The sequence below is a fragment of the Chrysochloris asiatica genome, unplaced genomic scaffold, assembly GCF_000296735.1.
Source record: "Chrysochloris asiatica unplaced genomic scaffold, ChrAsi1.0 scaffold00010, whole genome shotgun sequence".
Classification (NCBI taxonomy): Eukaryota; Metazoa; Chordata; class Mammalia; order Afrosoricida; family Chrysochloridae; genus Chrysochloris; species Chrysochloris asiatica.
Window position 1 is genome coordinate 28,076,151 of NW_006408528.1, and position 17,883 is coordinate 28,094,033.

Below are 17,883 nucleotides of genomic sequence, written 5' to 3' on the forward strand. Positions count from 1 at the left end.
TCTTGGTCTAGGTACAGATTTCTCAGAAGTACAATTAAGTCTTAAAAGACAACCGAAACCATGTTGTTGTTGTTGTTGTGTACAATTAAGTCTTAAAAGACAACCGAAACCAAAAGTGTCATTGGAAGTTGGCGTCCTAGTTGCATGTGTAAAAGATTATCAAAATGTTCTATCAAGCTGCCAATCTCTAGTGATGCAGTATATATCCAAGGGGATCCTATGGTCACGTGTTCATTATTGGACCCCCCCATTGCAATATAATGCATTGTGTGGTTTGAGGAGATATTAAACCGAATGTCATTATGACAAGTCTGACACTGTGTGAACCTTAGAGATTAGTGGAATCTAGATGAATCACTTTGTATAGGAAAGGAACTTATAATAAAGGGTATCAATAATCCTTGCCCACCCCAGCTCCCCTAGCAAGAAAAAATACTGAAACCCATGGCCATTGAATCGATTCCAACCCATAGTAACTTTATGCGCTGTTTCTGAGGCTGCACATCTTCGTGGGAGCACATGGCCACATCTTTCTCCTGCAGAGTGGCTGATGGATTTGAACTGCCAACTTTTCAATGAATAACCTAATGCCTAACCTGCAGCAGAATGTATCAATAACATATATGAATAATAAGAAAAGCAAAATTCACCTTCATTCAAGGCCTATGAACATCATTATGAGTCAGAATTGGCTCCAAAACAGTTGGCTTGGTCTTGCTTCCCAAGACCTAAGAGCTCTAATGGATCCTGGTATGGTGCTGTAGGATAAGCACTGGACTGCTAACCACAAGGTCATTGGTTTATACACACCAGCCAACCCTTGGGAGCCCTGAATTAACTTGACAATACTTAGCAACAACAACATCGAGATCAAATATAATCAATTTGCCATGTAGTGACAAATTTTGAGAGGTGATACCATGTTGAGGACTTAACATTGCACTATTTTCAACAGGTTGCTCATTTACCAGTGATTGTGGTGGTGGTGAATTGCCGTGGCTTCAATTCTGACTCATAGCAACTCTGTATAGCGTGTCTAATGCTGATAGCCTCATCATTCTCCCATAGAGCTACTGGTAGATTTGAACAGCTGACCTCGCAGTTATCAGCCCAGCCAATAATCCTCTCTGCTACCAGTTGGAGTAGGTGTAGCAAATACAGTGAGAATGAGCTGTTTAGGCCTATGTGTATCCTCTATATCGCCACCAGGGTGCACAGTTCATGAGCTTATTATACAAACAACATGCTAGCTACAGCAGAAACTGGATATCCTCCAATGGACAAACCATATTGTTTACTTGAATGTTTAGTGCTTTCTCTGTCATAAGTTCTTTCTACTGGTCATTGATGTCAGACAAACATGTACATTTTGTAGTTACTCCCATGGATCCATCCACACTTCTAAGACTTTTTGTCTGGGCTTCTTTTCTAGGACTCTTCTAGTCTTACTCCTTCCACGCCCCCTGAGCAGCCAACCAAACCATTTACCACTGCGTATATTTATGACCCAGGACCAGGCAGTATCTCGTTCTGTTGTGCATAGGATCTTTGTGAATCGGTGCCAACTTGATGGCACCTAACAACAACAACAACAACATATTTTTTGATCTCAGGTTACTGTTCCTTCACATCAGGTTGATCACTAGTTGTATTTTGTTTCAAGATCCTTTATGATTCATTCTTCATCATGTTCTTCCAATATCTGCTGATTCTTATTAGGCAGATGTTACATTCTCTTTTATTTCCTGGAACAAACACTGAACTTTTCCAAGAAGGCCAGGCCTAAACCTCAGCTATTTGTTGTCTAAAAGCTCTGAGGTGCTGTGGTGGTGGTGTAGGATAACCAATAGACAGTGAACTACAAGATTGGCAGTGCAAACCCACCAGCCACCCCTCAGAACCCCTGTACAGGATTGCTATGAGTTGGAAACAATTCAAACACACTTAACAACAACATATATGGATATATGAATGGGACACCAAAAGCAATTGTTTCCGCCAGAATCTTAACAGCACTAGTAATAAATGTTTTTGAATATGTTATGATTAAATATTATCAATGACTTTAATTGTAGCCTTTCAAAATTTAGCTGACTACTAATGATTCATTTCTACTTGAAATAAAGGACCATATCAGGTTGACGTTGGCATTCTTAATGCCTGATGAGTTATAAAGTTCATTTCTTTTCCTAAAATTGGTTTTTCAATGATGCATTTTCTTTAAAAAAAAAACCTGTTAATTTAAAGAAACTTAATTATTATGAAGCATTTCCTTGAGGATGTTGTGGACTGGATTGATGCAGACTTTATTATCCAACAGCAGCTGTTTTACTTAGCGTGGGCATCCTCACTTAGTCTAGCTTGACTGTAAACTAAAAGCAAATGGACAGAAGGAACTGGGGCTACAGCTGATCTGGAAATAATACACTTCAATGTGGAAAATTATGTAAATGCCTCAGTTATATATTCAAAACTAGGGAAGCAGAGTGATGTTGGAAGGTGCACAACCCTCACAAATTGTAAGGTGAATATTTCAGGAAACTGTATGAAGGTGAAGTCATAGTGATATACCCACTCTGGCCCTGAACAATGCATTAGTGGTCTCAGCACCTAGTATTACTGACTTGCTTAGTTTGTTGTTACTAAGTGCTGTCCAGTAGGTTGTGACTCATAGTGACCCTGTACAGAGTTTCCAAGGCTGTAAATCCTCTCCTTTCTCCTGTTGCTTAGTTTGTTGTTGTTGTTTTTAAGTGCTGTTAAATTGGTTCCAACCCATAGCAAGCCTGTATAGGGTTTCTGAGGAGTAGCTTCCTAGCTTAGTGTACTTTGATTTACCTTACTCTAGTTATTTCTACAGATTCCTGATGCTAAGCTGTAGAATCAGCACTGGACTTTGAACCATAAGATCAATAGTTCAAACCCACCAGCTGCTCCTCAGAAAGCACTTACAGGGTCATAACAAGTCAGAATGGACACAATGACACTTAACAACAACAACAACAACAGTTATTTCTGGAATGCTGGTGTGGTGCTGTAAGATAAGCACTGGACTGCTTACCTCTTGGCCAGTGGGTCAAACCCACCAGCTGCTCCTCAGAAACTCTATACAGAGTCACAATGAGTCAGAAACAACTCGAAGGCACTTAACAACACTTCTTTACAGTGTTTATTACATAAGAAAACATTTTGTCAACTATACTGTGACTTTTTTTTTTGCTAATATTGTAATTTTGTTTAATTTTGTTATTTTAGAATAAGCATTAGTTTATTTTCATGAAAGACTACTTACTAAATTATGATAAGGGATGATTTTATTCCAGGCATAGATTTTCTTTTTAGAAAACCGTTGCAAATAAAACTCAAAGTAGACATATGTTCATTGTTTTTCATATCTGAGCATTAATCTTCAATGACATCCTAGTCATGGGTGCTTACTAGTTAATATCATTTCTAGTTAACATTATTTCAACACTGCTCATGTAGCAGGAAATATTCTAAGTGCTTTTTTTGTAAACCTTCATAACAACCATGTGAGACAGGTAATATTATTATCCGTAATTTTACAAATGAGGAAGTATAGGTAGAGAGAGTTCTAGTAACTTTCCAAAGTAGGAAGATAGGATTGGAGTACAGCTGTATCATTTGAGTAAATTTAATGCCCCCAAAGTATAATTTTTACTCTTAAAGTAAAATATAAAGTTCACAAATTAGTTATCGCTGATACACTAAAAGAAAGAAATTCTACAATCAGGTCAAAACCATATATCTGTTATACCAATCATACTTCAGATAGGCTTGATTATATTCCTATAATATTCAGTGCCACTCACACTGATACTTTATACACAATGGAGTTGATTACTATGGGCTGTCAAGTTGATTCTGACACATAGCGACCCTGCAGAGGGTTCCTAAGGCTGTAAATCTTTATAGGAGTAGAAAGTTTCATCTTTTTCCCATGAAATGCAGGTGGTTTCAAACTGCTGATCTTGAGGTTAGCAGCCCAACTCGTAACCACTATGCTACCAGAGCTCCTCACTATATACAATAGTGTCTCCAATTTTATTAACTTGTCATGCTTAATTTGGAGGGTACATTATCACAAATTGATTTCTTTTTTCTTTTTTTTTAAATTAATATTTATAAAACATTTTAGTAAGAGAAACTTAGAGTTATATTTTTGTTTGCAACAGATAGATACTTCTCATGAAATACAAATTTAGTAATTTAATGACATGAAAATACTCAGAAAAAAAGCCTTGAAAATGTGTTTGTAATGTGTACATTTGTGGAGGGTTGCTATGTGGGGGTTTTTTTTGTCTCCATAAAACTGGAAATGTGTATAAGCTTATAATTCAACTTTAAGCTTTCAAGACTGAAGAGATTCATAGTAAAAAGGCACTGAAGAAATGTAGGAGAGGTTCTATAGTTAAATATAACTGTAATTTTTCCATGAAGCCCCCATTCATTTCTCTTCATCCTTATTCCTCAAATTACATTAGTTATACCAAGAGTAATGGTGCAATCTGCCTCAATATTTTTTCCAAAGTTTCCTAGTCCTATAAGACAGAAAAAACAAGCAGTCTCTCTTTTTAAGGTGTATATTCATAATTGTCTTCTTTTCAAAAAAGAATAGCAAGGTGGTGCTTAAATCATGTATAAAATGTCAGAACTAATGCTTTATCATTTCCTGGTGCTTCTACTATCTCCAAGAGCTGTTTGTTGTAGAAAGGAAGCCTGCTGGTAGCGAAACCTTAAATGTAAGTAGAATGTATCTATTTCCCACTAATCCAGTTATGTGCTTTGGCAGAAGTAAATGGCAGGTGATAGGAGCAGCAATTCAATCACAGCATGCTCTGATTGACAGGGGAAATTGCTAATGTTGACAGAGGAAGTGGAATGTGCTTATGAATATGAGGGAGTTGAGACTGTTAATCTTATAGCACTGTAAGCCAGTGGAGGCTAAAAGGAAAATGCATACCAGTTGCAGACAATATGTTAAAAGTTAGCAGCATATGAAGATGTTTTTCAATAAAGCCACAACTTCCATATGAGAACTATGTGCAAATGTTATGGTAATGTTAAGGATCTTTGAGATCGTCCTCCCCACTCCCCACTCCCCCCCACTCCCTAACCACAGAATCTTTTCTAATTCAAGGTTATTATAAAATGCTACCTTTGATAAGTCACCAGAAAAAGGTAATCAAAATATAATTTCATCTAGTATCTTTGCTATTAGTTGTAGGAGAGACAGTTCTAGAATTGGCAGTCTATAAATACAAGTGTAAACTAAGAAGTGAGGGGACATAGTGAAGCAGGAATCCTGCTGGAAACTTTCCTTCAAATGCAGATTTCATAGAGGACTTACCTCTGAAAGTCTGCAATCATGTGTCTATGTATTTTTTAAAAAAGATTGTTCAGAATATGATAGTTTAAAGATTGTAAAGTTATTTGTTTTCCATAGAGTACAAGATCTGGGGACCAATATTTGTTGGTCTATATTAAGTAACAACAACAATATCAAGTAAAGAAACATGATGAAATCATTCAGCCTACACATTTTATCTGCATTGGCACCATTACTAAGTTTCATATCTAATTAAGTGATCTACTCCCCATGCTCCTTAGCTTTTGCATCACCAGGGCACCTTAGATTACCTTTCACAGCTATCAGGTCAATTCAGACTCTTAGTGACCCTATGAAGGATTTCCAAACTTACAGATCTTTATGGGAGCAGAAAGCCGTCTCTTTCTCCTGGGAACAGCTGGTGGACTCCAGTTGCTGACCTTGTGATCAGCAGCCCAACGTTTAAACCAAGGGCTCCTCTAAGATGACGTTGTTGTTGCTGAGTGCCCTGGAGTAGATTTTGACTCATAGCAACCTTGTATAGGGCTTTCAAGGAGCATTCAGTGGGCTTGAATTGCCTAACTTGTGGTTAGCAGTCCAGTGCTTATTCTGCAGAGCCACACCAGAACTCCAAAATATGCTTATGTTTCTTTGGGGCTTGCTATAACTAATCTTATTTACCATGGGCTTATATTTTAGCATCCAGATAATTCATAGAACTACCACTCTGTGGATCTTTATGAATATTTATATTCTGTGCCCATTGTCTTTTGTTGGATTGTTAAAAAACAAAACAGGAAGAAATAGTGGAGTAATGGTCATTAAAAGTCAAAATTCTCTTCTTTCTATATTCATGGGTTTTTTCATTTTAAAGGTTAAGATGGGTGTTTTAAAAAATTATTTGGACTAAATTGCATTGAAAGAAATCATAGATAGTGAAGAAAAGATTTGACTGGGCAAATACTAGTATTATAATAGCAGTACAAAGTAATCAAGGTTATTTCATTTTAAAAAATAACTTGGTGGAAGATAACTTAATTACTTTATAGATATAAGGAAAGTTTATTAGAAGGTGTTGACAAGCATGAGGAATATTTTTCCATTAATTATATGGTGTAGTAATGATTGTTTTTGATATTTAGAGGTTAGTTGAACATGCAGTTTTAGAAGTAGCAAAGTAATCTTCAAAGTGAAGTGAGAATACATTTATTCTGTGACTGTTATTGTTTTAAAAATTATAAAAGTTATTGACATATTTGCTTAGACTTTGGTAATCGTGGTGGTTGTGTGAGGGGTCAAGTTAGTTCTGATTCACAGCGTCCCCATATTGTTGTTAAGTGCTGTCAAGTTGATTCTGAGTCATAACGACTCTATGTAGGATTTCCGAGAAGCGGTTAGTGGATTTGAGCTGCTGACCTTGTGGTTTGCAATCCTGTGCTGATCCTACAGCAACACACCAGGAGTCCAGCGACCCTGTATGTTGTTGTTGTTAAGTGTCATTTCCAACCCTGCATATGGTTTCCAAGGAGTGGCTGGTGATCTTGAACCACCAACCTTGTGGTTCAAACCGACCTTGCAGTCCAGTGTATTAACCCACAGCGCCACCATATATACGGGAGCAGAAAACCTCGTCTTTCTCCTGTGGAGCAACTGGTGGATTCTAACTGTTGGCCTTGTGGTTAGCAGCCCAACGAGCCTAACCTACTACACTACCAGGGTTCCTGTTTAGACTTTAAGGACTGAGAAAAAACTCTATTACCAGTAAGCACAGATGTGTACTATTTTATTATTGGTTTAAATTTTCAAGTACTCACTTAATCTTGAGTATAGATAAACTAACTTGGGACATCCTGCACTAAAGACTTAAATTTATCATATTTGCTCCTAATTATTTATCAGGATAAACATTCAAAAGAAATAAAACTGATAACTCATACTCTATTAAGGTAATTACTAATATAAAGTATATACTTTACTCTTAAATGTGGGATAGCAAAATATCATTTCAGCAAAATTCCTTAGGGAGTAAACTAAACAGGATTTTGAGAAAATAGATGCACACACTATTGCTTGACAAACATATCCTCCGATATGAACAATTTTTTAAAGTAACTTTTTGTGTGTGTATGTGTCTTCCATTGTGAAGGGCTTTGTCATAAAACGAAAATCATCATGCCTAAGGTTTTATAAATTTTAGATAAAATATTGCCACTTGCTTTTTCCCACAATTCATGCCCTCTTCTAATGTTAGTTTTAGAATGTATGCCTATTGCACCCTGTATACTATATTTTTAAATGCAATATGTTTTTATTCATGAAATTTTTCTTAATGCTCTATTGGAAGTTCTGGTGTGGTGCTGCAGGGTAATGCACTGGACTGAAAGGCAGCTTTGCACCGTAAAGTATTCGGTTCAAACTCACCAGTCTTATGAGTCTTGATGCTTCTGAGTCTAGATAAGTGCATGCTTATCCCCACAGTCGGTTCTGGTCTTTGTCCAAACGTTACCTTTTTAGAGAAGCCACAACTGACTAGTACCTCGCCAAGAGCATTCTAGTTGCAGTAATTCTCTGTTACTCTGTTTTGCTTTCTTTTATGTATAGTATTTCTTTCCATCTCATATTTTATATAGTTATATTTTATATATGTAGGAGGGGGCTTCAAAATGTTTGTGAAAAAATGAAATGAGAAGATAATGGATTTTTTCAATGAATTTTTTGAAGCCCCGTCGTATTAGTCCTGTTTAATTTGTGTCTCCCTGTTCTTCCCGTCTCCTAAGCATACACACTTCTTTGAGTACATAGCTACTCTCTCTTTTGCCAAAATATCTCTGTATCAGTTCCTGGATCACGTTCAATCATTAAATATTAGCTGTATTAATAGGTACGGATGCCTTTGGGAAGGGGCATGTTATCCTCCTTCAACTGACTCTAATCTTTTTCATTCACAGCTGTGCTAAAAGAAAAGTACTACATAGACATCAAAAATTTCTAACAAGTTTTATCAGGATAATGTCTTTTGTGTTTTTATAAAATTAGAATTGTGTCTTTAGCCTGAAAAAAAAAATCATATTTGTTTATCATTCTCTCTGTATTCTTGAACCAGACAGAGTCATAACCTCAGGCTAACTGCTGCTGTTACAGTTACGTGTAGCTGACTCATAGCGACCCTGTCTGTATAGGGTTTCTGAAGAGCGGCTGTGAGCTTGAACCACCAACCTTGCGTTTTAAACAACCTTGCTGTCCAGTCCAATGTTTATTTTACAACACCACTAGAAAACTTATTCCCAAGAAATCAGCTTCATGATTCCTAAAAACATTGCATGGATTGTTCACATCCCAATGTTGGTAAAATGGAATGGATCAAATAATATGGTGTCATTCGATAATTTCAGAGGAGAGAATGCTACTTCACCCAAGTACTTAATGAAGAGAACTGACAATCAATAAAATATATAAAAATTAATATATATGTCAAAGTTTATATTATTAGCAATCAAGAAAAGGTAATTAAAATAGTGAAATCGCCTTTTTACTTACAATTTAGCAAGTAAAAACTATTCGGTGCTTCTAAAGGTGCAGTGAAACTGACACAAATATACTGTAAATTGCCACAAGATTTCCAGAAAACAATTTGGCAATAGATCAAGAACCTTGAAATCATTCTTAATTGGGACTATAATCAACTGGTTATCATCTATATGTTTGTTTTAAGACAACAATTATGCTTGCTTCTTTATAATCTTCTCTTGTTTTCCAATTGACTATGGGGAAAAAAAAGTGTAAAAGTCAAGGAAAAAATATTTTTTTCAACAGAAAGTATGTTTATCAAACCTAAGCATAACCAAGATCTTGAAGATCAGAGCCTTTGTTCACGTTCCTTTTATTTTCCTGCGTCGCCACCTCGTGGCCAAAGTCTGGGATAACCTCTGACATAGTTTGTAATGGTGGTGTAGTTATGTGCCGTGGAGTCAGTTCCAACTCATAGCGACCCTGTACAGGGTTTCCGAGGCTGTAAATCTTTGTTGTTGCTGTTAACTGCCGTCAAGTCGGTTCCGACACATAGCGACCCTGCATAGGGTTTCCAAGGAGCGACTGGTGAGCTTGAACCACCGAGATTGTAGTTGAAACGGCTTTGCAGTCTGGCGCATTAACTCACAGCGCCTCCTCTTTCTCCCGCGGAACAACTGGTAGTTTCGAACTGCTGTCCCTGAGGTGCGCAGCCCGATTGGTAACCACTATGCTACCAGAGCTCCTTTTGTAATGGTTTGGTGAGCCTTGATGTGGTGCTTTCGGATAATCACTGGACCTCAAGGTCAGTTTGAACAAGGTAGACAGTTCAAACCCGCCAACTGCTCCTTGGAAACCCTATACAGGTGGCTGTGAGTGGAACCGATTCGACGATATTTAATAATATTATCAAATGGGTGGAGCCTTTCTGGAGCAGCGGTTATAAAGCTTGGCTGCTAACATGAAATTTGGCGTTTGGAACCCATCAGCAAGCAGTTCCTTGAGAGAAAGATGCAGATGTTGGCTTCCAAAAGATGTACAGCCTTGGAGACCCTATGGGGACGTCCTGCTCTGTCCTATTCCATCACTATGAATTGGAAGTGACTCAACAGCAGTGAATTATCTCAAATCACGAATTCGCTCATCTCGTTTTCTCTCTATTGTTGTTAAGTGCCATCCAGTCGGTTCCCACTCATAACGACCTCGTGTAGGGTTTCCAAGGAGCAACTGATGGGTTTGAACTGCCAAACTTGCTGTCCAGTGCTTATCCTACAGCACCACACCAGGACTCCTCCTTTCTCTCTATAGAAGAAGAAAACGAAAGCAGGGTGATATGCTAGAGTGAAAGTCCTGTGATTTCTAGCTCAGATTCTCACATTAATGTTCTCAGATCACCTTGAATGTCTTGGTGATCTACTTCTAAAAAATCAGCCACTGAAAACTCTCCAATTCTACTCTAACAGCCATGGGGTTGGCATGAGGCAGAACTGACTCATGCCATTATATATATATATAGGGGTTTTTTGTTATTTACGTTTTATTTAATTAAAATTATAACTCAGGTTATAGGATATGTTATATATTGTATTATAGTTATGTAATGAATTTCTTTAATATTTTAAATTTTAAATAAATATCTATGTTCCAAAGCAGGCAGGTCTGAATTTGAGTTATTGTTCTTGCTATCATACATACATCTTGAGCCCAAGATTTACATGATCTTTCCTTTATAATCACAGAAACCCTATGGAGCAATTATATGCTATCTTATAGAGTCGCTGTAGACAGAATCTACTCAATAGTCATAGGGGTTTTATTTTCCTATATGCAAAGCAAGAGAGAAAACAGAAAATTGAGGCAGATCATAGTAAATAGTTCATATATTGAACAATTTTTCAAACCCAGGGGATTATAAACTATATTCATGTTTCCCATTAAAATGTTTTATGGCTAAACAATGTGCAAAGGGCCATTAATCACAGTCTTTAGTTTCGAAACCAAGGATAAGGAGAAAAGCTTTTGTGGCAGGGTTGAAATAAAAGGCAGGGTTGGCAGACAAAGATGAAATGGGTCACTTCTCTTTCTTTGTAGTTCTAAGTAGGAGAATGTCACTGTGAGGGTTTCTTTTACAGTATTTCTTCCAAGTTGCTACTGGAAAACTATGGAGGCTACTAGCCATCTGAAAGGATGGCTCAGGGAGACTTGGTGCTCTGTGAAGTTCCATGGCAGTTGCCATTTCTAGACAAGAGTCTCTCTTTGGGAACTTTATGCTTCTTTGACATTTGTTATGTGTTGTGTATCAAAGAAATCTCAGCATCTCATCATTTATCTCCTAGGAAAATGCTATGAGCAGCAGAAAATCTTCTTCATCAAAAATATTTTGTAAAGAAATCTTATTCATCAGAGAACTTCAGAATAAAAATAGATACTGCTTTTTCAAAGCTAAGAATTCAAGTTACTTCCTTTGAAAAATTGGCAACTTTCTTTGGCCCTAACATATCTTCAGATTTGATTCATGTGTTTTGACTATGAAACTTAATAGGAGGGGGGAAATTTACTGGTCATGTTTATATAAGATTTGGTTTCAAATAATGCACTAATGTTTGAGAGACACTTGTATATTTCCATTAGTTAACTTTATTTGTTGTTATTTTTAGTTGCTCTTGAGTTGACTTCAGTTCATGACTATCTTATATGAGTTGTTGTTGTTGTTAAGTGCCGTCGAGTCAGTTTCGACCCGTAGCGACCCTGAATAGGGTTTCCGAGGCTGTAAATCTTTACGGGAGCAGATCGCCTCATCTTTCTCCTGCGGAGCAGCTGGTAGTTTCGAACTGCTGACCTTCCGGTTCGCAGCCCGATTCGTAACCACTACGCTACCAGAGCTCCTTATCTTATATGAGTAGTTTCAAAAAATAGAATTAAAAGATAATGGGATGATCTTGTCTGTTAACCTTCACTCAATTCACAATAAAACGTGTTTGTTTGGTTTTTTTTTTTTAAATTGGCTTACTGGACTGGTAGAGACTAGAAGACTACCCAAAACTGTAGCCTAGAGACAGTCTTCACACTTTCAACTGAAGCTACCTCTGAGCTCCCAGTAGCTAAGTAACAGATAAATAATGAATAACACCCATAAGTACTATATACTCCTTGAAAATATCACCTACATGAGACCAAATGGTCAGTGTGCCACACCAGGGCTCCTAAATGGTCAATGTTGTTTGTTGTTGTGAAGTGCCTTCGAGTCGGTTCCGACCCATAGCGACCCTGTACAGGGTTTCCGAGGGTGTAAATCCTTACGGGAGAAGAAAGCCTCATCTTTCTCCCGCGAAGCGGCTGGTAGTTTCGAACCACTGACCTTAAGGTTTGCAGCCCGATTCGTAACCACTACGCTACCAGGTCAATAGTTACTTTAAAACAAAGATGAGCTATAAGGAGGCAGGGAAACTAGACCAATGGAAATGGGACAACCAGAACAAAAACCGTGAGAATGTTCGTGCATTGTGAAGAACATAACAAGTATCACTGACCAGTTTGCGTAGAAATTTTTGAATAAGAACCTAAATTGCTATATACACTTTTTGCCAAAAGCATACTAAAATATTGTTTTAAAAAGATAGAATGAATTTTTGTTCAGACTTTTGAAGCCCTCTTGTATATAACAGAACTAAACAGTTAAAAATAAAATATACTTTCTGATTTCAGTGTTGAGTGTACTGTTTTGTTGTTTTAATTTATATATAATAACAGAAACATTATAGTTGCAGTTTAACATTTTATATATGATATACTATGCTGGGTGTTCTATGTACATATTTTATTTTAATATTTTATTAGTATCTAGTTAAACCAATTAGTATCTCTTTGAACCAAGGAGCCCCCTATTGCAGCGCTGTGAAATAATGTACTGCACCACAAGGTTAGTTTGAACTGCAAGGTTGGTGGTTCAAATTCACCAGTCGCTCCTCAGAAACCCTCTACAGGGTTGCTATGAGTTGGAACTGACTCAACGGCACTTAGCAACAACAATCTGAGCAAAATATTTTTCCTTATAAATGTGCAAGTTTAACTGCATGTAACAAAACTAAAACACAAATTCAGCTCCTTTACATATTAGTCTAAAGCATGATTATTGCTCAATATTTTTCATTGGCTTCTAATTTTCTTCTATAATCTGATGGAAGAGCCCATTTAAAAAATATCATTGAAAGAAATGTGCAAGTATGGCTCTGATATGTTATATGAAAAGAAACATATAAGCTAAGGAGAGCCAATCACACTCATTGTAGGGGTGATTTGATGTATCAGAGAAACTCTTGATGAAGAACTGAAATCCAGCTAAGTGGGGCAACCTAGTAAAGATAAGAGGAGAGTATTGTAAGTAACAGCAACAGCATATGTGAAAGGGTGAAATTGTAAGCAGAGGAATTGCATGCACAATGAGGAAAAGTGTTGGAGACAAAGGAACAGCAATTATGGAAGGGGGGATGTGTTTGAACCAAGAGGACTGAAATACATGAGGGGCTTCAAAAAGTTTGTGGAAAAATAGACTAAAAAGAGAATGGAAGATAAAAGGAGAAAATGAAAGAATGGTGATTATGAGTAAGAATATGCTAAAGTGAAAATCCCTGTGATTTCTATACCAGATTCTCATGTTAACCTATCCACAGTTCTTCTTATGTTTTTTTTTTTTTTTTTTTTTTTTAAATGATATTGAACTTCATCATCTCTTCCTCAGATGTAGTCAATTTGATTCCTATGTGTTCCATCTGGTGAGGTCCAAATATAGAGAGGCCATTTATGTTGTGAAAAGAAGTTTATTCATTTTAAAAGAACAAAATTTACAATTTTGGTCTTGCAAAATTCTATCATGTGATCTCTAACATCATTTCTACCATATTTTCCAACTGCTGATCCTTTTTCTTTGTTCTCAACCTTTGCATTCCAATCACCAGTTATTATCAATGTATCTTGACTGCATGTTAGATCAATTTCAGACTGAAGAAGATGGTACGTTTCGGACTTAAGTGGTCCAACTTCTCCTTGCATCCTGGGGCTCTGAATATTCTTAATTGTTTGTTGATCTCTATCTAAATACTCATCAAATTTGAAAGTTGGAAAGAATGTCATTAAACTCAAACCTCAAATGTTAAAACCCAAGCATTGGGAATGTAAGTGGCAGCTTCAGGTCTACAGTATTAGTTGATGGCTTACATGGAAATTACTATTGTACCCTTGAGTACTTTTGTAACCAGTCGTCTCATTTATCCTTTAGAAAAAGAAAACAGTGTGCTGGATTGAAAATCATAAAATATAAATGCAATGGAAGCTATATGGTCAATTTTGATGGGAATTATGTATTTATTTATTTTAACTTTTTACAGTTTAACAGCAATGCCCAAGATGTGAGCTGTTTTGAACACCTTGTTCAAGCAAATGTAAGAAATAAGAAAGTACTGAAAGATGCAGTGAACAACATCACAGCAAAAGGAATCACAGATTATAAGAAAGGCTTTAGTTTTGCTTTTGAACAGCTGCTAAATGTAAGTATCAGTGATGCCTCCCTTTTCTCTTTAGTATTGAATAGTTGTATCTGAGTTCAATATCCTGATAGTTGCTACTATCTATGGTAAGATATGGCTAATGCGGTTTTCCATTTATTTATAATACAAATGTGATCATACATTAGCTATTTTTAAATTTGTGTTTTCAACTTAATATTTGAATGGTTTAAAAATGTAGATTTTACTTTTCTCATGTATTTTCTTCCATTTTCAAACTATTAAACAACACATTTAAAAGCTGATTACTGAATGTTGAACAAGTACATCAGAGGTTTGAGACTTCCCACATAACAAGCCCAAGGGAATGTTGTTTTTGGGTGGGCACTGATGTCGTGGTCATTACTACTGTAATAGGAGCTTTTGTCTAGTACAGAGTAAGCTCATTATTGCTGTCATATTGGCTGAAATAAAGGATGAATCCTTGCATTTTTGTCTTTCCTGCAAATCTGACATTTTGGTTCCCTGGGTTAATATTTTAAGCAGCTTTCGAGATGTCAGATTGGTTGATTCATTCATTTGTTCTTTCAGCCAATATTTATTGCGTGCTTCACAAATTCTTGTCACGGTGCTGGTGCTGGGATTTCAGACATAAACAACACTGTCTGCTCCCAAGAAGTTCCAGAATAACATCCTGAATCATCATTCATAGTTTAAGGTGAAAGTGCTGGTATAGGGTATTCAGATGTGGAGCCGTAAGCAGAGAGCCTCCACTTATCCAAAGAAAGATAGGAAAGTGTGGCATTTCTTTAAAATGGGAACCTTGACAAACAAATAGATTCTATGTATGCAGATTAGAGAGGCAAAATCATTTCAGATTAAAAAAATAAAACAACTTAAAAATTTATAGAAATACAAAACAACATTGCACATGGAAAGAATTGCGGGAGGTTGGACACATTTGTCTTAAAAGTGGTTTTAGCGTATGAAACATAAGCAATGCAGCAGTACAGAAATGAAAGACCAAAAAGTATCCATTCATGAAGTACTTAGGAACAAAGCAAATTGATGACATTATAATGACATGGTCCAAAGACTGTTCTAAGGTAGGAAGCTATTATAGAAATCTTACTGATTTGAACTGCTTGCGGTTCAAACCCACTAGCTGTTCCTTGGAAACCCTATACAGGGTCTCTATGACTTGGAACCGACTCGATGGCACCTAACAACAGCAACACTGTGGAAATAGAAGTAAAGAAAGATTAAGGAAAAGTGATGTGGGTTTGGTAAGGGGTTATTGATAAGATGGGGTCAGAGGAGATTTGAGGTTGGGAGGAGGATTAATATGACTAGTCTCTCTGATCTTGGATAGTAGTTGAATATTTGTTGTTATTAACTGTTGTTCTGACTCATAGTGACCCTGTGTAGGGTTCCCAAGGAGTGGCTTGTGACCTAGAACCACCGACCTTGCAGTTCAAACAGACTTTACAGTCCAGTGCATTAACCCATGGCGCCACACAGCACCAATAAATAAAGGGAATGTGAGGGCAAATAGTTCAGTTTTGGAACTACTGGTTTTAAAGTGGTGATATTTAAGAGGTACAATTATATATGTGAGTAAGAAGTCAAGAAAGCAGAGAAGTTCAGCACTGCAGTTTTCAGGGAAGATTGCCTTCGGTAAAATGGGCATAATTGTGAAATATTCTATGTTTCTACAAAATACGTAACAAGTCAAAACTTTGAAATTCAAATACAATTGATTATTAGTTTGAAATGCATTCTTCCTCTATAAAGAAGTATATATTTTTTATAAAATAAAAATTTGTTCGTGAGTCAATAATAGAGTTTTCTAGATCTCCCTTTTCAGTTCTTCATATTTTTAATTTCCTCCATTGCATTCTCTCATTTAGATTTTAATTGTGAAATGATAATGTGTCTCAAGCCTAATGTACTTTTTGTAGACAGTCTCATTAGAGAGACGACATTAATTCCCAGATTTGTTGCTAGCTAGCTACTGATAAAATATGATTTAGCTCTCATAAAGCCTTCACTGTAGTTGTGCAAGTTTTTGTAAATGTGTTCTCAGTTATTCCCTAAATCTCACATGCTCTGCTTTCCATATTTCCTTTATGTACTGAAATTTTTCACTTTAAAAGAATTATCTGAAATTTCATGACTTGGCTTACTGAACTATGAAGCATAGTTTATGTCTTTCATATATTGCAATCATCTTATATTATGTAATGCCATATAACTTTAAGATGTAATGTTCCTGTAGACCACTGTAATGCTCCTCCTGTAAACCACAAGTAGCTAACAGAATTAAGTATATAATTTATTATAACAATAGACCTGAGGGTAAGATGTGATTTAGTTCTTCAGGTAACATTTCATAAAATATTGCCAAATATATTGAGTCTTTCTTTTTCAAGAATATATTGCATATTTGATAGGTGCTAGTTCTGGTCTGCCACTGTGGAATAATACACTGCACCACAAGGTTTGTTTGAATCACAAGGTTGGTGGTTCAAACTTACTAGCCACTCCTTAGAAACACTATATAGGGTCACTGAGTTTGAACCAACTCAGTGGCACTTAGCAACAACAACAACATACTATTTTCTAGAGTCCTAGTGTGGTGCTGTAAGATAAGCACTGGATCACAATGTCAATTTGAACCACAAAGTCGGCAGTTAAAGTCACCAGCCACTCCTCGGAAATGGCCCTAAACAAGGTTTCTGAGGAAACCAACTTGATGGCACTTAACGATGACAACAACATCTTATATCTGAAATCATGGTATGCCACTGTAGGATAAGAACTGGACTACTAACCACAAGGTTGGTGGCTCAAACCCACCAGCCACGCCGCTGAAATCCTACCTAGGATCACTGAGTCAGAATTGACCCGATGGCACTTAACAACACATTAGATCCTCTATACCAAGGAATCCTGGTAGCTTAGTGGATTTGGAGTTGGGCTGCTAACCTCAAGGTTACTAGTTTGAATCTCCAGCTGTTCTGTAGGAGAAAGATGAGATTTTTTTGCTCTTGTAAAGATTTATAGCCTTGGAAATCCCCTGTAGGGTTGCTATGAGTATGAATCAAAACTTCTTTTTTTTTTTCCCATCCTTGGGAGAAAGATGAAGCCAAATAGATTTATAGGCTTGGAACCCTGGGAACAGTCTGTTCTGGCCTTTAGGATCATAGGCGTCAGAATCAATTCAGACTTATGGGTCTAGTATATATACATATGGAGTCCTGGTGTGGCGCTGTGGGCTAATGGGTCAGACTGCAAAGTCGTTTGAACTGCAAAGTCAGTGGTTCAAGCTCACCAGCTGCTCCTTGAAAACCCTATACAGGGTTTCTAGGGGTCAAATCAACTCAATGACACTTAACAACAACATATACATATATATTCTCTAAGTGTTCGGGGATGGAACAAAGTAGGTTATGAAATATCATGTTAAGGTAAATTGACAAGTCTACTAATTATAATTTATTGAAATAATCATTTTTTTCATTACTT

General features: G+C 36.7%; 1 protein-coding gene across 1 annotated transcript in view; it reads left to right on the top strand.

The window, feature by feature from the left end:
• Positions 1-17,883, top strand: part of CACNA2D1 (calcium channel, voltage-dependent, alpha 2/delta subunit 1) — a 560,165-nt gene that overhangs the window by 431,363 nt on the left and 110,919 nt on the right. The window contains exon 11 of the mRNA XM_006834341.1: positions 14,239-14,397. Coding sequence (XP_006834404.1) covers positions 14,239-14,397 — 159 coding nt within the window. The remainder of the gene's footprint in view (positions 1-14,238; positions 14,398-17,883) is intronic.